General features: G+C 41.6%; 2 protein-coding genes across 2 annotated transcripts; one reads left to right on the top strand and one right to left on the bottom strand.

Moving 5' to 3' along the window:
- The first annotated feature begins 84 nt into the window (after positions 1-84).
- Positions 85-9,605, top strand: dorip1 (dopamine receptor interacting protein 1). The gene is made up of 5 exons (XM_080480326.1): positions 85-343; positions 565-1,089; positions 2,465-2,554; positions 2,643-2,777; positions 7,508-9,605. The coding sequence occupies exons 1-5, from the start codon at positions 267-269 to the stop codon at positions 7,689-7,691; spliced, it is 1,011 nt and encodes a 336-aa protein (XP_080336452.1). The 5' UTR covers positions 85-266; the 3' UTR covers positions 7,692-9,605.
- A 1,117-nt stretch (positions 9,606-10,722) lies between these two features.
- Positions 10,723-17,550, bottom strand: klhl28 (kelch like family member 28). The gene is made up of 6 exons (XM_080480310.1): positions 17,424-17,550; positions 16,422-16,682; positions 15,694-16,331; positions 15,010-15,453; positions 13,087-13,295; positions 10,723-12,915 (listed from the first exon to the last, which is right to left on the bottom strand). The coding sequence occupies exons 2-6, from the start codon at positions 16,680-16,682 to the stop codon at positions 12,752-12,754; spliced, it is 1,716 nt and encodes a 571-aa protein (XP_080336436.1). The 5' UTR covers positions 17,424-17,550; the 3' UTR covers positions 10,723-12,751.
- Positions 17,551-20,551: the final 3,001 nt, after the last annotated feature.

Genomic DNA, 20,551 nt, shown 5'->3' with positions numbered 1-20,551 from the left:
CGGAAGTGAGCGGGGCCAATGAGACGCAACAAGATGAAAAACCAGCAGAGGGCAGCACTGTCCTCACAAACTGTTTGAATCCATATCTTTATCAGGACCCGTAGGATTGTTTACATAGGCCTGGCTGACGTTTGCAGGAGGATTTGTGAAATAAAGCGCACGTATTGTTCGTCAGAAGGGCATTGGGACGTGCGAGATACGACCAAAACGTGTTTTAGTGATGAGGCTTTAACGCCGCGGTGAGACATGAAGAAACACAGAAAGCGATGGAGAGTAGATTCTCTGTTTTAAACGACTCAGATGATCTCCAAACAGACATCGAGAACACTTTGCATTTCGAAAGGTGAGTTACCAGTGCATATTCTTCAACTTGCGTGCTTTACTTTTCTTTTTTTTCTTTTTTTTTTAACCAATTGTCTTTAGTGCACGGATCATTGTTATGGCGTTGTGACTGCCTTGTGTATGTATGCGTCTGTTTACGTCGAGGCGATCATCAACCGTCAAACCCAGAGACTCAGATCTCCCCTGATTCGCAGCCTAACTCACATGCATGTGTCACCTCAGGTCCAAAACACTGTTTGAAGAAATACGCGCCTCCTTAAACAACAACGACGAGGAGGACCGTTCCTTCTGGAGGCCCGTGCTCCCCTGGGGTGGAGTCTTCACCATCAAGGCAGGACGAAAGGCCTTATCATGCATCCCCCTGTACGTGCAGATCCACCTGAAGAACACCTGCACCATCGACGGCTTCCTCATGATCCTGTACGTGATCCTGAGAGACAACCAGGGCTTCCGCAGGGAGCTGGCCGTCTTCCTGGGCAAGCAGTTTGTGGAGCACTTCCTCTACCTGATGGACTCCTGTGACTACACCACGGTGAAGATGCTGTGGATCTGGGACAAGATGTCCAAGAGACAGTACCGCTCTGAGGTTCACCAGGCTGCACTGGAGATCGACCTGTTTGGCAATGAGCACCAGAACTTCACGGAGAACTTGGAGAACCTGATGTCCACCGTGCAGGAGAGCCTGTGCAGCAACTCCAACTGTCCAGCACGCTTCCAGGACTTCATCAAGTCCACCATACACGTCAGGTGAACTGAACTCAACCCCGAAAAATTGTCCCTCACCAATGCAACAACTTCCATCACTTTCTCCCAGAGCAGCAATCCCTGTTCTCCCATTCGCCTTCTCATCTTGTGTGCTGTCTGTCTGTCATCCTTCTTCAATATGCAATATGGGGGCTGCATTCAGCTCTCTGGCTTCATGGCTGACTGAATTTCGATAGATTACACTTCCATGCACCACAGCGGTATATATGGTCAGATTAGTAGATTTGGCACAGGTTTTCAATACAAGTATTATTTCTATAGCAACATGTAATAACATAGTCATTTCGAAAAACTTTCAAAAAGCAATCATCAGCAATGGTGGTAAGGAAAAACTTCCTTTTAACAGGAAGAAATCTGCAGAACTAGAGTCCGAGGTGGAGACTTTCTGTTGTTCCAATTGGTGTTAAGAGATAGAGAGAGAGACAGGGATAGGACAGAGATGGACAACAACAAGCAAACAGGCACAAATCCACTCTCTTTTTTTAATTTTTATTAATGACAGCTACTCCTCCTGATTCAACCTGAGCAGCTGCTGGTTACCGTGTTTTCTGTCTGTGTCCATATTTCCATAAATAAATGTTATATTTGGAATGAGAAAAGAAAAGATACCAGATGAAATGAAAACCTGTGGTGAAAAGTAAAGGACTTTCCTAATATTGACCTAATTTTGATCCTCAAAAGTTCTTGTTATTCGATCAGTTCATGTTTTTCAATGTATCAAATGTTTGCAAAGATTAAATTATTTTAGTAGTGCTTATCTGAATATTTTCCATCTTCTGAACCACTTTATTCAGTTGAGGGAACCAATTCCAACTAGATATGTGCGAAGGCTTGCTTTACACTGGACGTCACTTACAACAGCCTCAGTAGAAAATCCTTTTTGGGAGTTTGATTCTTGGAGATGAGCTGGAGCCCAGGCCCATTTTAAATGTGTATCTATTGTATTTAAATGCAGATGTAATTTCCTGAGCAAATTAAGCTTTAGTTCCCAGCCTCTTAGAAAGGCTCGTACCTTTTTTTTCAAATCCTAATTTGACGTAGCATCACAATAAAGCCAAACGATGGCATGTATTTGAAAGGGTGGTCTATGCAAGTCGTATTAGAAACTGTAATTATGCAGTGACGTTCTAACAAGTATCCACGCGTCCATCTTCTAATTTATGGCATCGCTGGATCCAATCCCAGCGAACTGTGGGCGCTGGCAGAACATGCAAACTCCACACAGAACCACTGCTCCACTGTAACTTTGCTCCCAGATTCAAAAAGGTTGACTCTCCTGAATGAAGTATTTTTCAATGCTATAAGTGTTTTTTCACATTTCCAATGGTCACCCCCCCCTCTGATGTCGTCCCTCCAGTCCACCTCACGAGCTTCCCCACAAAGACCCCATCCAGTCTGCCGTGGACGAGTTCTTCTGCCCCAAGCTCATACTCTGCTCTGAACTGCGGTGAGACCCACATAGTCCGTTCTCCGTCTCCGTCCTGCGTCTCCTTGCTGCTGTTTCTTCTGACAAATTGTATGTTTTTCTGAAGCAGGTGTGACGGGCTGAGGGAGTTCTCTCAGCGAGTGTTCTGCCACGGACCCCCAGCCTTCGTGATCCTCAACATGCAGCAGTGGAAGTCAGAGGAGCTGTCCTACGTCCCGTATCATCTGGCTCTCTGTCAGCACAGGTATGAAGCAGGTGAAGTGGACAGTGGCAAGCTTTAGCCACACAGTGGTGCACTTCCCACCTCGCTGGTGTTTCCAGAAATTACCTGATGTCGACACAAGCCTGAAAGCAAAAGTGAGATGTTATAAAATAACTTCCTATGGAATTCATCACTCCTATTTGATGGCTGCGCCGTATTTTCAAGTGCATTTATTTCAGTTTTGCATCTCTAGTTTTGAAAAAGAATTCCTGCATAATTGTTCCCATCAATAGGAAATGCAAGAGCCCACATAGAGAGGATAAAGCACATTCTTAAACAAAAAGCACTCGGCGGCTGGGTTTTGTATGCACAGGTTGGTAAAAGGCAAACACAACTGAGGCAGGAAAACACAGCAGGTAGTCGAAGCATATTAACGGTGGATTGTTTTCGACTTGTTAGGAACGGAAAGGAAGGCTAACTTTAGAAACGCTCCTCGGTTGAAAGAAACAAGATTAAAGAAGCCTGGATAATTAAAGCTCAGATTCCCATAAAATAGATACCGCAGACAAATACTTTGTTGCTGCCATCTCTTTTCAAAAAAACATTGGAGGACATAAACAACATTTAACAGATGTTTAATGTACATGCAATATAAGTGCATCTCAAAATGTATCTTATAGTTGAAAGGGTGATTGTATTGCAAGTTATTTAGTCACCATTAGCATAAATCAGAGAATTTCATCTATTTAATTTAAAATGTTTTCTCGATAATTCTGGAATTTTGATATGATGTCATAAATTGTGATCATATCTATGGCACGTTTTTAAAACACAACAGCAGGAACGCTCATCTTCAACATCCTATATGTTGTCTTTGTTTGATTCTGAATAAAATGTGTATTTATGAGAATTAAAATCACTGCATCCTGGATTTATTTACACCTTATGCATCATCTCAACATCATTATTATACTAGAATAGTCTAAACATCTGTAAAGTAATAGGCAGCATCCTTGTTATTTGATTACTTAATTTGGTTATTATTTTATTTTCGATCTCTAAAGCCTACAGTTATGCTACACATGGCCTTATAATTTGTCAAACCTATACTTCCCACTGAACGTCTTAAAAAATTAACAGATGAAATATTGGAATTGGACACGCTGCACAGTCACTCCCCCACGGCAGACACTATCAAAAAACGTCTGTCACTTCAAACGGAGTTTAATATCTTATCTACGCGACAGGCTGAATATCTTCTTTCCAAAACCAAACATACACATTACGAACATGGGGAAAAGGCTGGACGATCGCTTGCACATCAGCTACGCCAAAGAACTGCTAACCAAACCATCCCTGCAATTAATGATGAAAATGGTCTAAAACATACCGACAATGAAAAAATGTATTCATGTTTTAAAAGTTTTTATCAATCATTATATACTCCAGATTCGTCTGCCAGCCCCTCTGCTTTAAATGACTTCTTTACAACCTTGAATATACCCCGTGTAGACCCAGTGCTGTCTACTGAATTAGAAAAAGATTTTTCAGCCACGGAGATAGCCTCAGCAATTAGTGCTATGCAAAGTAGTAAAGCCCCAGGGCCAGATGGCTTCCCAAATGAGTTTTATAAGCAATTCTCAAATCAGATCTCTCCGTTACTGCTATTGGTATTTGAAGAATGTTTTGTTAACAAGTCCCTACCACCAACCATGCGACAAGCAGTTATTTCTTTGCTACCTAAAACAGGAAAAAATCTTCTTGAGTGCAGTTCATATCGGCCTATTTCGTTGTTGAACACTGACACAAAAATCTTTGCCAAAATTCTGGCATGTCGCCTTGAAATGATTATTCCCTCTATTATTGCACCCGATCAAACGGGGTTCACAAAAAAAACGATTTCCTTTTTACAACATTAGGAGATTATTTAACATTCTCTATGGTCCCACCCTGCGCGAACCCGATGATATTGAGGCAATTCTCTCGCTTGACGCTGAAAAGGCGTTCGACCGGGTGGAGTGGGACTACCTTTTCAAGACTTTAGAAATTTTAAATTTGGGCCCTAAATTCGTATCCTGGGTTAAAATTCTATATACTCTACCAATGGCAGCCGTGCGCACGAATAACAATCTGTCCACCTACTTTGAGTTCAAACGAGGCACAAGGCAGGGATGCCCTCTGTCACCACTCTTATTCATTATTGCACTTGAGCCGCTTGCATTAGCCCTGAGACAGAGCACTGCTATCAAGGGTATACATCGGGCAGGTTCAGAGCATAAAGTCTCACTTTATGCAGATGACATGTTATTGTTTATCACGAACCCTATATCAAGTTTTCCTAAACTATTAGCTTTACTATCAAAATTTGGAAAAATATCGGGCTACAAAATAAACCTCCATAAAAGTGAACTTATGCCCATTACTAAAGTGGAAGAACAGCATTTTATGTCAGTCCCCTTTAAAATAAGCCCCCAAAAGTTCAGATATTTAGGCATATGGGTTACTTCAAACTACAAAGATCTCTTTAAGGCCAATTACCAAACTCTGCTATTAAAGGTGAAGCAAGACCTTGAACGGTGGGACCATCTACCTCTCTCCCTCGGGGGCAGGATCAACACAATTAAGATGAATGTACTCCCTAAGTTTCTTTATTTATGTTAGTGTCTCCCCATCTTCCTGACAAAGTCTTTCTTCCACAACCTAAACAGCCAGATATCATCCTTCATATGGCATAAAAAACCACCAAGAATCAACATGAATATATTACAGAGGCCCCGCTCAACTGGAGGTATGGCACTTCCAAATTTTATGTACGACTACTGGGCTGCCAATATAAGAGCATTGTTATATTGGGTGAAGAATGATGGCATTGATGTCAATGACCCTGAATGGGCGGTGCTAGAGAAAACTTCCATTGGTTCTACTTCATCAGTAGCTTTATTATGTTCCAAGTTACCACTAAATCAGCCTATCTCATCCTTTACCTCAAATCCAGTTGTCATTCATTCGCTCAAAATCTGGTATCAGTTTCGGCGGTCTTTTGACCTCATCGACCTTTCATGCTCAGCACCAATATTAAGAAACCATTTGTTTGCCCCATCAATGATGGATGAGGCATTTGATATTTGGTCAAGAAGAGGAATAAGAGCATTATCTAACCTCTACATTGAGAACAGGTTTGCTTCATTTGAACAACTATCACAGAAATTTAATCTCCCCAAGTTCCATTTCTTCAGGTACCTACAAACCAGAGATTTTGTGGCCTCTAACTTTGCTCAATTTCCATTACGTCCACCTGAAACTCTACTGGAAGCAATTCTCAAATGTAATGTCAACACAAAACAAATAATAAGTAGAATGTACATATTACTAAATACATCTAATATGGATAATCTGGACTCTCTCCAACACAGATGGGAAAAAGATTTAAATGAAAAAATTCCAGAAGCAAAGTGGCGACAAATAATACAAAGAATTTACTCCTCCTCAATATGCCTTAGACATGCTGTGGTTCAATTTAAAATAGTCCACCGTCTTCACTGGACCAAAGAAAGACTAACTAGGTTTAATAAAGATATTGAGAAATTGATGTAAAAGTTCTGTGATTATATTGTTTATTGGTTGTATTTGAAAATAAAAAGACATTGTTCAAAAAAAAAAAAAAAAAAACCTATACTTCCAAGAAATAAATAGGTTGTTTATACTATTCAGAGTTAATAGTTACATTAGGAATTTCTAGTTTAGAGAGCCCAAAGACCAAAACCTGCCTGCAGTTTCTAATTTATTGATAATAGTCAAAGTGCAGTTCAAATATAAGTTGAGAAAATACATTTGTGAATTAAAGTATTAACAGGACAACGAAAAATAAATGATTCAAATTCACTATTAAAACTTTTTTTTAGGCTGACTAGTACGGGGGTGTCAAAAACATTTTACTTCAGGGGTCACAAGCAGTCCAATTTAATCTTGAGTGAGCCAGACCGCTAAAATAGTGCCATAATGACCTTAAATATTAAAGTTTTTCTTTGTTGTGGTGCAAAGTATATGTGATAAAAATGTCCTTATTTTCAAAAAAACAAACACACGACTGAATGACTAAAACCTCACACTGAATCCTATTTTAATGAAACCTCCTCCTGCAAAATACGTTGAAATATCCAGAAAAGCTCCTATAACTGTTGCATTATGCATGTTTTTACAAACTTCCGCTGACAACATGGCTGTGAGGCCAGTTTGAGAGCAACAAGGTAACAATCTTTCATGGCAGCGTCACTGATATCTCAGTCTTGTGTCCACTGCTCTTAAGAAATGTGTTCAAAAATCAATGTTTTCTTTGACATTTCTACGTTTTGCTTGGTGGTTTGGCGTCCTGGATTGGAATCTCTCACGGGCCGGTTTTGGCCCATGAGCCTTGCGTTTCACACCTCTAAACTATTAGCTTCTCTTTTCTTATTTCCAGTAGGTTCCCTGGGGTTTGTACTGTTTTTTAGTCAGAGTAGCAATGGAGACGTCACTGAGACTTGACCTGAGACGCATCAGTGAACGCTAAACTATCTGATTGCCTGTGAATCAGCATGAGCATTAAATCCGTGCTGGGAGGGTGAACTTGTGACAGCATGCATGCCGACGGCTGCAGCGCTTGTGTACATTGGGCCATTTGCTGCAATTTGAGATGCGACCGAACGCAAACACAGCTTCCAGCTCATAGAGCAAGCGGTGCCCTGTGTGTGGCCCCTGAACTGAACCGAGGTCACGTGGTTTCTCCTCTGCAGGTACCTGCTAGAGGGCGCCACGCTCTTCAACAAGGAGGAGCAGCACTACTCTGCGGCCTTCCAGATAGATGGCTGCTGGATGCACTATGATGGTCTGAGGAGTGATAATCTGATCCTCTTACATAAACCGCCGGAGCTCCTCCTGCTCTCCTCTCTGGTCTACATCCGCGCCTCTGACAGGTGAACTGGCCTCGTCACAGGTGGGAACATGAGCCCAGGACGCACAAGTGATCACATTTATCCGCTGTGTCCGTCTTCTGACACGACCCCATACATCTCTACTGCTCTGTTGCTTTTAATCATTCCGATCTTGAATATTTTTCTTTTGTTTACAGTGTGAAATACATCGTTTTGGGTATTATGCTTGGAATCCAAGAATGTTACGGACTATAATAGTTCTGGGTTGATATACAGAATACTGTATTTGGATTACATGAGCAGTCTTTTACTCCACAACAGAGACTGCCATGTTTTGTTTTTTTGTTGCTTTTTATCAATGTTGGTAACTAGTTTAAACCACATTTGTATTTGGCTTCAGTATGTTCTTTAAAAGTGGCTGTTTGGAGTTTACCTTGTGTCATATTTCCAGCAGCAGCATGCATGTTTGTCTCATGTATGTCTCAGTCCTTTTGATATAAGGTTATTGAACTGGTGCTTTTTGTATTCATGGGTGCATCTCAAAATTTAGAATACAATTGAATTTTTCATAATCACATTGTAGTAAAATCTTTGCACAAAAACTGAAATGCATTATCATCGATTAATGTCAACAGCCTTCGGTGGTTTGGTGGAAAACATGCAAAGTCCATATTCAAACTTTTGTTGCTATGCTGCAGGAGTTTTAACCCATTTACCGCCATGAGTATCCTAAAATATTAGAGTATTTAAAAAAAAAGATTGAAGTGAGACCAATAAATATAATAAATTATTCTCATTTTCCATAAATTAGAGGAGAAAAAAAATAAAATAAACACTTTTCTATGGTACTGTGATGTTTGAGATGCACCTCCACTCAACCAAACTAGCTCGAGTTATGTGTCAAAGTTAAGGTGTTCAAATTAAAGGAAAGCATTTAATCCAATGATTGTCAAAATACACAAACTATGAATACAGTCTTACATTTTGTGTCTTTTCTGATGTTTAATATCTTAACATGACTTATTTGGCACGCAGTGGTTAGCGGTTCAAATACGGGCTGGGTCTTTCCGTGTGCAGTATGCATGTTCTTCCAATGTGTGTGTGGGTTTTCTCTGGGTAGTCCGGATTCCTCCCACAGTCCAAAAACATGCGTGTGAGGATAATTATTGACCCTAAACCACCACTAGGTGTGAATGTGAATGGATGGATTAATGCCTCTTTTTTTTTCTCCTCGTAAACGAGTAAACGGAAATGGAGGAGGCTTGGACATGCTCATTGGTATTTAAAGGTACAGACACAGAAACAGCCTGTTCTCAGTAGAGGGACTTTTAGACTGGCTGAAAATCAAAACCAGTGCTTTATTTAGGACAAAAATCACTTTCAATACAATGTTGTTGGACCTCTTGACATTTATGTGAAATTGTTGAAAAACTGTATGAGACGTTTAATATAAGATTATTCCTTCTGTTAACTGTTATCACACAGTGCCTTTGCTAAGTGACTTTTGTTAACATGTTTCATGAGGAGTGTTAATCTTTGCTCAAGATTTAATGTTTGTTTTTTGGTTTTTTTTAAATCAGACCATCTTTGAAATGCAAATACAGATATTTTGGAATACCCCTTTTCTGGGTTTGTTTTCTCGTGCTTGTGATGAATGACGGCGACAAGAGGAGCAGACCAGCGGACCTTTTAAGGCAGGCATTTATTTTAAACAGGGTACAACTGCACCACACAAACTGACTAAAATGTATGTAAAATGTCTTCAATCAAACATGACAAACTGTGAAAAGCTACTTTTTTTTTTTTTGTTTAGTTTTTTTTTTTACACCTAATGTCGTTTTGTTACTTCCAGTATTAATCCACAGGTTATAAAATTCAAGATCATCACCGTACTCCAGACACACGATGGAAAATGTTAAAAGAAGCAGAGTGGTCATTTTGGCTAACATTGACATCAGTTAAAAAAAAAAAAAAAAGAAATCAAAAAAAGGAGTTCCCTCTCAGACACGAACCAGGTGGTAATCATCCCTCCGCTTTCTTTGTACAAGCACTTTGGTGAGAGTGGTGGCAAAACACAACAGAGTTTAGGCCTTAATAAAAATGTGTACAACATCCTTTTTGCAGATTAACGTTTGCAGATTTTCATCAGCCTCTCTCTCGCTCTCTTTCTCCGAAAACTCTTTGTAGTCAGCGTACACCTTTGAGACGGTACGATAAACCTGGATGCTCGATGAATCATGGCAGCAGCACAGAATTACGCCAGCGTGATTTGTGCTGTGGCGTTTAAGTGACCAACAGAAGAAATCTATCAGGATAAGACAGAATGTAGGTTACAGAACACAACAAATTAGTCATTCGTGCCATTTTTTAAATTAAAAAAAAAAAAAAAGACATTTGCTGGAATGCAAACTAGGCTGCTTATGTATTTCTCTCAAAATAAACTAGAACGTCCAAAGGAAAAGTTAATGCAAACAATCTGAAACAAACACAAAAGTCTCACCGGTGACACGCCGACCAGTTCACAAGGCAGATGTTTAAGTACCTGTGATGTTTAAACATGCAGGGGTTTTCCAAGTGTGAGGAGAGGGGGCAGCACAGAGGAAAGGAGAATTAGACTCTTATAGCTTTCAAATTAGCACGGTGACAATCATATCTGTATTTTCTTGTGGGTCCAATGAATCGTATTACGCGAGAAACGTACTACTTGAAAACGTGCGGCATGAAAAATTTGCTCCTCCCACACATTGAAAACCCCTCTTACAATATTCATGAGACCTGAAATGTGCTGAAGAGCAGCAGATTTTAAGGTGTTACACATTTTGGCTGTATATAAGTATATTGAGATAAACCCATTTGACACCGCCTGCATACATACACACACACACACACACACACACACACACACACGCCCTGTACGAAGGAAACGGCATGCACAGGAAAATGACAAACCCGACACGAACAGTAGGTTGAGACAAACTGTAGCATTCCATGTTTGGTTCTGTGTTATCGTGAGTGAATCGACAGACATGCCTTGTTACAGCAATATGAGATGCCTTGGCTTTTTTTTTTCTTTTTTTCCCCAAGACACTAAACATAAAACCTACCCATCCACAGAGGAAACAGAAATCTTATTGCATTTTCTAAATGCTATTGGCTTAAATGGAAACGTGTACAAATTACAATGAGTGTCAAACAATGTGATAAGTGCAATGAAGTGCCTGGTAGGAATTTATACTTTTGTGCAGAAAAAAAACAACTCAAATTAGACTTAGAACATGAACAGCGACTAGACAAGGCCACTTTGCCCCTTCTATTGCCTCATATGCCTCCAATTTCAGACAGACCACTGCAGACTGGAAATTTGGCCGGCACAGCCCTTGGTGCTTCATCAACCAACTGCGTGATCACAACTAAATGTAATGCTGATTTATATGCAGTAAGAGTAATATATCGGGTGCTGAGAGTGGAAAAAGATACAGAAAATCAAGGAGTTTGGCACGACAGGTGAAGCTGTGACAAGACTGCCTCAAACCTCATCTTGCACATGAGATGTGGCTACATGAGAATCACATGTTCAGTAGTGGAGGGTGAAGGAGCACAAAGAGCAGGTGTCGGGCCAAATAACAGGCAGGAAGAGTCTAGCTCTTGAGCCAAGGAAGTGAGAGCACACTGGCGACAGACGCTGGTGAAGCACGCTCACATCCTGCAAAATGGGACGTTCACCAGGACGGAGCTTAAAAAAAAAAAAACCCAAACAAAAAGCTCATTTTTAGAAACACGAAAACAGAAGTTAGTGGTCATCCAACCACCGGTTTCCCTTTTAGTAGAACTTCATTTTATTGCATGGTTGGGTGAGGGGCTATTGGGATTTTATGCATTGAAGTGCACATAAAGCAAATACCTAAACATGTGACACGATGATGTGGCGGAGGCGCAACAGAAATTGACCCAAGAGCGCGAGGGAACACAGACAAACAGCTGAATCCTGAATTCTAAATATAGCACCAGTTAGTATTGTGTACAGACCGAAGGGTGAAACCAGGGCCAAGGTCAATTTCAGCTATTGTGAGTAGTAGCAAGTGCATGACCTGACCTTAGAGAGACATAACTCGAGCCGGAACATGGGGATTTTTTTGTTGTTTTTTTTCACCTTTTTTTTTTTTTGTTGTTTTTAAATGGCTCCGAGGATGCAGCAGAGACTAGTGGCAAAAAATTCTCACGAGAATTCGTCATCCACCTCTACAGCGACCCTGGGAATCACACTACACACACCATAGTGACCCAGTGCAGAAAAACATTTACAGGCAATGCACTAGAGGATATATTCATATCTATATATTTCATTTTAACTATTTACACGAGAGAGAAAGGCAGCCCTTTTTGAGAAAATAGAAAGTTTCCAACTTTTCTGGGTTTTTTTTGTTTTTTTGTGAAGCACTGATTTGGATGCAGAACTGTTGAGTCGCCGAGCCCGAGTATCAGTTCTGCACGCGGGCACGCAACAAAACGAACAGTCCTATCTGACATGCATGTACTCCTTGAGCATACACACAGACACACACACACGCTACATGGCCACCAACCACTTATTCATACAAGTACACAAGCAAACTGCAGTGTTCCGCAAAATCTGAACACAGTTCTGGTTGCAGCAGAGAAAGAAAGGGTTGAAAACTTAATTAATGACGTGAAGGACGACAAAACCGAGAAATTTATCTGCAAACGTGACACAAATTTCTTACAACTTAGGTGACCAGCTTTTCCCACAATCCTCTGGGACATGGCTCAAAGTCCTCATTGTGGTCCAGCAGCAGTAGAGTGGTCGTCTCCGGCGTGCCATCCAGGTTACTCTCTGCATGAACTCAAGAGCTCTTCTTCATCTCCGGAGCCATGACGGTGGTCCTCCCCCCTCTAGCCAGCCGGGAGGCGGGCCGGCCAGCCAGCTCGGCACATCCATCCACCCACCCCGCGGGCTCCCTTGACGTTCACGTAGGCGTGCAGCTTTGCACCTGGAGGATGAATGTGGGGAAGGAGGAGGAGACAACAAAAAAGAAAAGTCTTTGTGTCTAAGCTCTTTCATTGGGTCCTTGCTGGATGGGCCATGGGTCAAAGGGCAGTCAGTCCGAAATTACAACGGCAATACATCATGCCGCTCGAGTCCAACCAGTTGTCCGAGATGGGGTCGTAGCGCTGGACAGTGTTCAGGTAGGACGACCCGGAGTGACCTCCCACCACGTAGAGGTAGTTGTCCACAATAGCAGAGCCCACACCTGCAGGATAACGACACTGGAGTCGTAACCACACTCATGACGTGTTAAAGGTCTTTCCTGAACTTTAACTGGCGTATTTCACTTATTTACCTAAACTGTGTGTTAATCTTGTTCCTTTTTTTTTTTTTAAATGCCCTTTGTGAATAAAGTGATGTGATGTGAGGGACTTACCAGTGCGCGGTTCGTTCATAGGCCGGCAGGCCGTCCACTGGTTCTGATGCGGATCGTACCTCTCGATGCTGGACAGGTGGGACACTCCGTTGTGTCCCCCAACCACAAATATGAAGCCAAGCATGACGCCCACTCCGAAGTTGATCCTTTTATCTGCCATGGGGGCTACCATGTCCCAGGCATCCTTGCTCGGATCGTACCTCTCCACGCTGTGCGAGGCAGACACAATTAAGAAAACAGGAAATGGTTTAAAGATGTTAGTTCAAATGTCACTCAGTATTTAGGATACCTCTGAGAATCTAGCTCTAATTTTGTAGACCTTATGTTATGGTAACAACCCGAAGGACTGGCTTTTATTCAGTGGACTAAGGACGAACTCGGAGTGTTTTCAAGTGTGAATTGCGTTCAGTCTGCCGCAATAAGTGGAAATGTGCTGTTTCTTTCATATCATAATTGTTTCAAATCATAAAAAATAAAAAAAGGAGTAGTAGATCTAATCTAGGTGATCGGTAATTCAACAGAGAAAAGCTACCTACACTTTTGCTCCTGAAGTAGCACTAAAGCCAGACTGTAAATAAACATGCATGCAGAAGGTTGCAAAACGCCATAGTTTCGGCATATTGCAGCAAGATTTGTCTTTACAATGCTCATCTTGTAAATAAGTAACGACTCTGGTTGCACTACAGCAAAAAGAAAACAGTTGGAGTTGTCTGAAACTTTGCATTTAAATTGTTGTTATGGCATAATATTACTTGTCCGGCCTTCTCAAGATCAAATTGAGCTTTATGTGGACTTTGGACTAAAATGAGCTTGACATGAGTTTGAGTAAAGTAGATAAATGTCATATATAATCAATTATTGTGTTTTTGTATATGTATTTTTTGGATCAACATGTTTTAGTTTGTTGAAGATTGCTAAAACAACACTTAAAAACTTTTTTCATATTTGAAGTGTTGAAACTGAGGAGTTCGATCAAACTCAAAAATCCAAAATGAAAGTCCTTATTAAGTAGGTTATTTCCATCAGATCCAAAGAGGTGATATATTTTATATTATTATCAACTCCAACATTAACTGTACAAATTTATTTAAACTTCAAAAGACACAACAACCTTATAAATAAAAAAAAATAAAAATTATTTTCCACAATCAAGTCATTCAGACTGAAAGAAGTCACTACCACAATGACAAACTTGAATTACTGCATTTGGCCTGAGTAGAATGAACCCGTTTGATGGACGCAGGAACACTGGCAACGCGGGGCTGTTTTTCAGTGCATAAAAGCCATGGGGAGATCGAAAAATAGTGCCCAAAAGATTCTCTGTCCAAACACATTCTCCTGAGGGGCTTCGGGAGTCAAGGAAACAGGCAACAGGGACACCGGTCTCCAGTGATCCACAGCCGCTCACAGGCGGGAACCCGCGCCATGAAACATTTCTGTTATTACACTCCTGCTTCACTCATTAACAGGCACCTGGCCGTTTTCACAGCAACGCAGCGTATCCAGCACTGGACTGTCACATCTGTTTAATAACTCACAGGACATTGAGGGTTGGGTCAGAAGATCTAAAAGACCATAAAGTTTACAGGCAGAATCAAAGGTGTGGTTTGATCTCATGTAATCCACCTGAGCATTGAAAAGAACCATGTTTTATTCCCTTGTCACTTTTTGCAGTCCTCTTCTCATTAGAGAAACTAGGATGTGGAGTCTTGTCATCCACTGGGTATTCAAATGAAAAACAAAGTGTAACACCTATTGTATCCTTGACTGCAAAGTGGCCACAAATATAACACAATCCGACTTCATAAATCTGTATTGAAGTCATGAATCTTAGCAGATCCATTTCAAATTGCAGAAGCAGCTAAATTTGTGTTCCAAGGAAGTGAAAACGCAGAGAATAACAATCAACGTCTGTGGTATTACCTGTTCATGTGTGCCGGGCCGTATCCTCCGATAGCGTACACCATGCCGTCCAGCACAGCCGTGGCGAAGCAGCTGCGGGACTTAGTCATGGGCACAACGGGCTGCCACTCCTTCAGCTTGGGGACGTACTTCTCCACGGACTGGAGGTAATATTGGCCATCGTATCCTCCCAGGGCGTACAGCTCACCAGCCAGGACCACCACGCCGAGGGTGCTGCGACACTCGGCCATGCGCTCCACCGAGGACCACGTGTTGCTCTCGGGGTCCCAGCTCTCCACCGTGCTCTCGTGTCTCCGATAGCTGATGCCCTGCCTCATGTGTGTGGCGATGCCTCCCACCACATACACTTTGTGGTCCAGCACAGCCACACCGAACTCATAGCGAGGTACGCTGAGTGGGGCCAGTCCGATCCACGAGTCGGTCTGAGGGAAATACATTTCCATGCTGAAAGATAAAGAGACAAAGACCAAATGCATTAGACTGCCTTCTTTATATATAGTCTGGAATTGTCAAACTTCATGAGGCAACTCTTACAAAAAAAAAAAATTGAATTTAAAAAAAAATAATAATCGCCCTGGCATCACCCAGGCTTTAAGTTTCTTTTTTTTCTGCTGCTGTGTTTTCATGTCCCTACACTTTTCCTTGGCGTGTGCACAAGTCTATTTCACACATCTCTCGCATTACCTTTCCAACGTAGCAAACAGTCCCGCTTTGCCCCCGACGGCGAGCAGCACCTTCGGGGCACACCTGGGCCGCGCCGACAGCACGGTCTGATAGGACAGCCGGTGTTCTGGCATAAAGTGGTACTTGAGGGCCTCGTTGAGCAGGTGCTTGCAGGCGTGGTCATCCCGTATGAGGTGGTTGGCTTCATATAGGCGAGTGAGGAATTTGACGCTAAGAAGTGGAAGGCGAACACAGTGCAGCAGCTGAGCCAGGTGCTGCTGTCTCTCAGTTACATCATATTTGATCCACGACTCCAGGGCGTAAAATACAGTCTCCTCTGTCACCACCTTAAGGCAGTCATTGGACACGATTTCATCCAACTCGGCCCGGGTGAGTTCAAAAAACTCCTCCGTCTGACAGACCTCCTCAAAGTTCTCACAGATAAACTTAGTTGCAGCCAGGCACAGATCATGACAGCCGTACGTCTCTGCAAAGCGGGAAATCCCTATACAGTTCCCAGCGTCCAGTTGGCTCTCTAAGAAGGAGCAGCACTCCTTAAGTACGAGCTTAACCTGGAGTAAGTTGGCAGCCGGCAGCAGAGATTCCACCGTTTCCTGGGAGATAAACACCGTGCCGGTGTAAGCATACTCAACGATGGCCTGGAAAAGACAAGTGTAACAAGAAAAAAGGTCACACAAAACCACATTACAGTCAATTGCTACTGCAAAATCTTCTGGCTTTAAACATACCTGCAAGGCTGTCTCGTCGATGCACTGGAATTCCACCTCGGAGGTCTCCTTTTCCGATAGGTTACCCGTAAACATGGCCTTGAAGTAAGGACTGATGCTGGCTAACACTACTTTGTGGGCATGGATCTTGGCATCACCCACACGCAGGACTATGTCACATAGTTCGTGATCCTGCCGCAAGAGCTGTAGGCCTTGCAGCAGCTGCTCCGAGTGAGGCCGTGTCAGACTTGCAAACATATAGGACTGATCCTGCTGGTCCATCTGAGAGCAGGAAACCACAGATCAGACAAACATAAAGAGTCAGGGGAAACAACATTAACAGCAAGTAGTGGTGATCTGATAGATCTGGATATATTTTGCATGTGCCACCTTGGTCCAGACACATACTGTGTAAACTGATCATGCAGGTTGCATGAAAACATGCATGGAGCAGTGTGATGCGTTCAGGGGTGTTTTGATGCGGTACAGTACAGCTGATGTGTTAGCAACCCAAGCTAAAGAAGCATGATCTCCATAATCTAAGGCTGCCTGGAGACGATCACACGAATCAGCTTGGAAAACACGCAATTTAGAGAATATTCAGGCTTTATACGGAATAAATGCTTCCACGGTGCTGTCTGGGGCCTGGACGTGATTCCTGAACGGCCACATCAAAACTCGCTAGCTTCCCTTTAGCTTTAAACGAGCAGACAGCTAACACGTTAAAACACACACACGCACCAACAGCTTGGCTTTTTTCGTTTCATCAATAAAACTGGAACACATTCCTACACGTTTCTCTAATGTCGGCATCCTATCGTGAACAACTTTTAACCAGTAGCAGTCCCGACAGGACACACGGTTTGTGCTCGACTGCGGTCGGTGCAGGTTAGCGGCTAAAAATAAACACGGCTCCCGTGGCTAGCTGCATCATTGATTGATATACAGTAACATGGCTGACGAGACGCCAAACGTGACGCTTTAATAGAACGTCTTACATCCGCGGGATTGAGCGGGGCTCACCTGTACCGTCTGGTCCCTCCCTGTGTGCCGCGGTAATGACGGATCTTGCGGTGGCGACGACAGTTAAGCCCGTGCGGCTAGCAGGAAAACAACCTCCGGCCAGCGCGAGCAGCCAACCCCGTTACCCAGCTCCAGAGCGATGGAGGAGGGCTTATAAAGAAGCAGCGAGCAGCAGCACACCCACTTCCACCGGAGTCACAATAAAGGCTGGCAGAGGAATAACTCATGTCCACATAAACTTGACAAGCGTTTACTGATGAAAGACAAACATTATTCCTGCAGCATGGTGTAAGGATATCAAAGAGATGCCTCTAAAAATAAGACTTCTAATAATCAAATCAGCAAAAAAAAATATTTAGGCGCAATATAAGTCAAAGTGCATTAAGGTTGAGTAAAAGTGAGAAAAACAAGCTGTTACTTTATTCTTCTAACCTAACTACAAATTTGATTAGTGTTGTAGTCAAGACCAAGTAACCCAAGACCACGGCGTGTTTTGTTGTTGTTGGTGGTGGTGTGTGTGTGTGTGTGTGTGTGTGTGTGTGTGTGTGTGTGTGTGTGTGTGTGTGTGTGTGTGTGTGTGTGTGTGTGTGTGTGTGTGTGTGTGTGTGTGTGTGTGTGTGTGTGTGTGTGTGTGTGACGTTGGATCAAATTGTTTTCTGTTTGTGACCATTTTCAACACAAATATCTCAACTGTGCAGATACTTTGAGAACGACAAGGACGTAACACCTGCTGAGACAGAAGCAACAAGGTTAGTATTTTTTTAGCCCTATAGATCACAAACGTTGGGTGAGTTTCATCCAGGCAATTATGGACATTTGATTGTGTTTATCTGATTCTGAGAATTATTTGCCTTTTCTTTGACTCGCTTCCGTTTCCTGTAGTCAAACCAATTTGAACCATTCACGTATCAAAATGTGCAGCTTGAAAAAACAACAACAAAAAATATTATTACTATGTTGTAACTTTTTAATATCTTCTAGACTTTTCAAAATATTTAAACTTTTCTACAATTTTTTTCCCATGTAAACACGGCATTTTTTTTCTTTATTAATTTCTTTAATTCTTCAGCCTACCTGTTTCAAACTTTCATCAGTTTAAACAATTCAACTTTTAAAACATTTAACTTTCTTTTCTTTTTTTTTTATCTCTTTAAACCTCTTCATATCTTTTAATTTTTTTTAAATGGTTTTTAACATTGGAGTGAATGGAAAAAACCCTCAACTTATACCTTTAAACTCCTTCAACTTTTAACCACTACAGGTTTGGCCATACTTTCAGCTAGAGACTTCATTTAACTTTTAAAATGTTGCCACATCTGTCCACTGTCCAGGTGACCTTCTCGTTGTAATAGTGTTTAACACTCTCACCAAACAGTGAGATATCCCTGGTTCGAATATGAACTTGGGGGGGGGTCTTTCAGAGTTTGCATGTTCCCCCTGTGGGATTTTCTGTGGGTACTCCGGCTTTCTCCTACAATCAAAATATATGCTCTGAGACTAATTGTGTCTTCAAATTACCCGTACAGTCATGTGAAAAGATTCGGATACCCTACAAAAGCCTACATGTTGTTTTTTTGTTGTTGTTGTTAAACACATTTGGACATATGGATATTTAATATCAATTTTAACATTACTGAAAATGTTTGATAATATAAATAAACAATTCAAATTGAAGAAAATACTTGCGATGCAATTCCTGGTAAGGAATAAATCAGTACACCCCCACATTTACGTCATCACGTCCTGTGCGCATTGGAACTGAACTTTTTAAAGGAGGCTTGCCTCATTTAAACCTCAGAAATGGTGTGCTCAGTGAGAGTGAACAGCATTGTGAGACCCAAAGAGTTGCCTGAAGTAATCAGAATGAAGGTTGTAGCAGCTTATGAGTCTGCTAAGTGATTTGAAAAGATCAGTTTGATATGAACTCATGCATCCCGCTGTCCAGTCTACAAGTTGAAGACATTCAAAACAACTGCCACATGCCCAGGTCTGGCTGTCCAAGCAAGTTCACCCTATTCACCCAGAACATGAGATACTAAACTAAATCTCCAAAACCCTAAAATGTCATCACGGGACCTATAATTCAGCCACAGGTGGTAGCACTATTGGTGGGAAGGGTGTCCTAACTTTTTCCTCAGTTGGAATCTTACATTTTTGTTGATATTGTTTGTTTAATGAGTAAACCAAGGTTATCCTTTGTTTTTTACCTGCAATGAAATCATTTTCTTTTCCAGAGATGAATACAAACAAGATTAGACATCAATTAAGCCACACTTTATTAAAAAAAGTCAGAAACTAAACTAACACCAACAATAAAACGGTGAAATTGAACTTTCCATTTGAAAGATTTACAATATCATCATCATTTATAGTTTATAATTGCAAACATAAAAATACAAGTAAAAAATAACAAATTAAAATCAACCTAATAAAAAATGCTAAAATTAGACTATGAATAATAACAGCTAATTAATAAAAAAAAAATTAAGAACTACAGAAATTCCTTTGAGTTAATATTCTGTCATTCAATTTAATTAACTGTGCAGGACTGATTATTTCCATCTAACAGTAGTTGTGTTATTCTACATTTTATGACTATACATGCAGGTCTTTAAAATAGATAATACTTTAGTACCTTACTTACCTAAATAGAGTATTTTGTACACTATTTTATTTGAACTACATGTGGGATGGGGACAAAGTACGACCTCGTCATCCTGTTTGTTTTGACATTTATGGAGGCAAATGTCACTTCCAATGTTACTAAAGTTGTCATGAAACTGTTCATAGTTTCACACTCCAGTTACTTCTTATTATCACGACATTACCTCAGGGAATAATGGGGGAAATTATCTGTATGGGGGGGGGGGGGGGGGGGGGGGGGGGGGTCAATTAAATACTATTACTAATTAACTAACGAAGACAGACATTGTTTTTCTCACTTCTTTGGTTAAGTTATTCCTGAGTATCAGCCCCTGTGCAGCTCAGTTTTAGCTCTGAAGGTGTTTTAGTGTGAATTGTGTTGCGTCTGTTTTTGACTCCCTCCTCGCGGACCCTCCGCGCGCCGCCGCGGCTCGCCGCTGCCTCTCTAACCGCCTGCGCGAGCCTCCAACCCGCGTCACCATGGA

This window comes from Lipophrys pholis (genome assembly GCF_963383615.2).
Source record: "Lipophrys pholis genome assembly, chromosome: 14".
NCBI classification, from domain to species: domain Eukaryota; kingdom Metazoa; phylum Chordata; class Actinopteri; order Blenniiformes; family Blenniidae; genus Lipophrys; species Lipophrys pholis.
Note: the sequence above shows the minus strand (reverse complement) of the source record. Positions and strands in the feature narration are given on the sequence as shown.

Excerpts from the sequence above, each read along its gene's own strand:
- dorip1 (XM_080480326.1), top strand. The coding sequence starts at position 267 with ATGGAGAGTAGATTCTCTGTTTTAAACGACTCAGATGATCTCCAAACA. Across the intron at positions 344-564 it reads AACACTTTGCATTTCGAAAG|GTCCAAAACACTGTTTGAAG; the intron begins GTGAGTTACCAG and ends GTGTCACCTCAG. Across the intron at positions 2,555-2,642 it reads ATACTCTGCTCTGAACTGCG|GTGTGACGGGCTGAGGGAGT; the intron begins GTGAGACCCACA and ends TTTCTGAAGCAG.
- klhl28 (XM_080480310.1), bottom strand. The coding sequence starts at position 16,682 with ATGGACCAGCAGGATCAGTCCTATATGTTTGCAAGTCTGACACGGCCT. Across the intron at positions 16,332-16,421 it reads TCGACGAGACAGCCTTGCAG|GCCATCGTTGAGTATGCTTA; the intron begins GTATGTTTAAAG and ends TGTCTTTTCCAG. Across the intron at positions 13,296-15,009 it reads GGCCCGGCACACATGAACAG|CGTGGAGAGGTACGATCCGA; the intron begins GTAATACCACAG and ends TGCCTCGCACAG.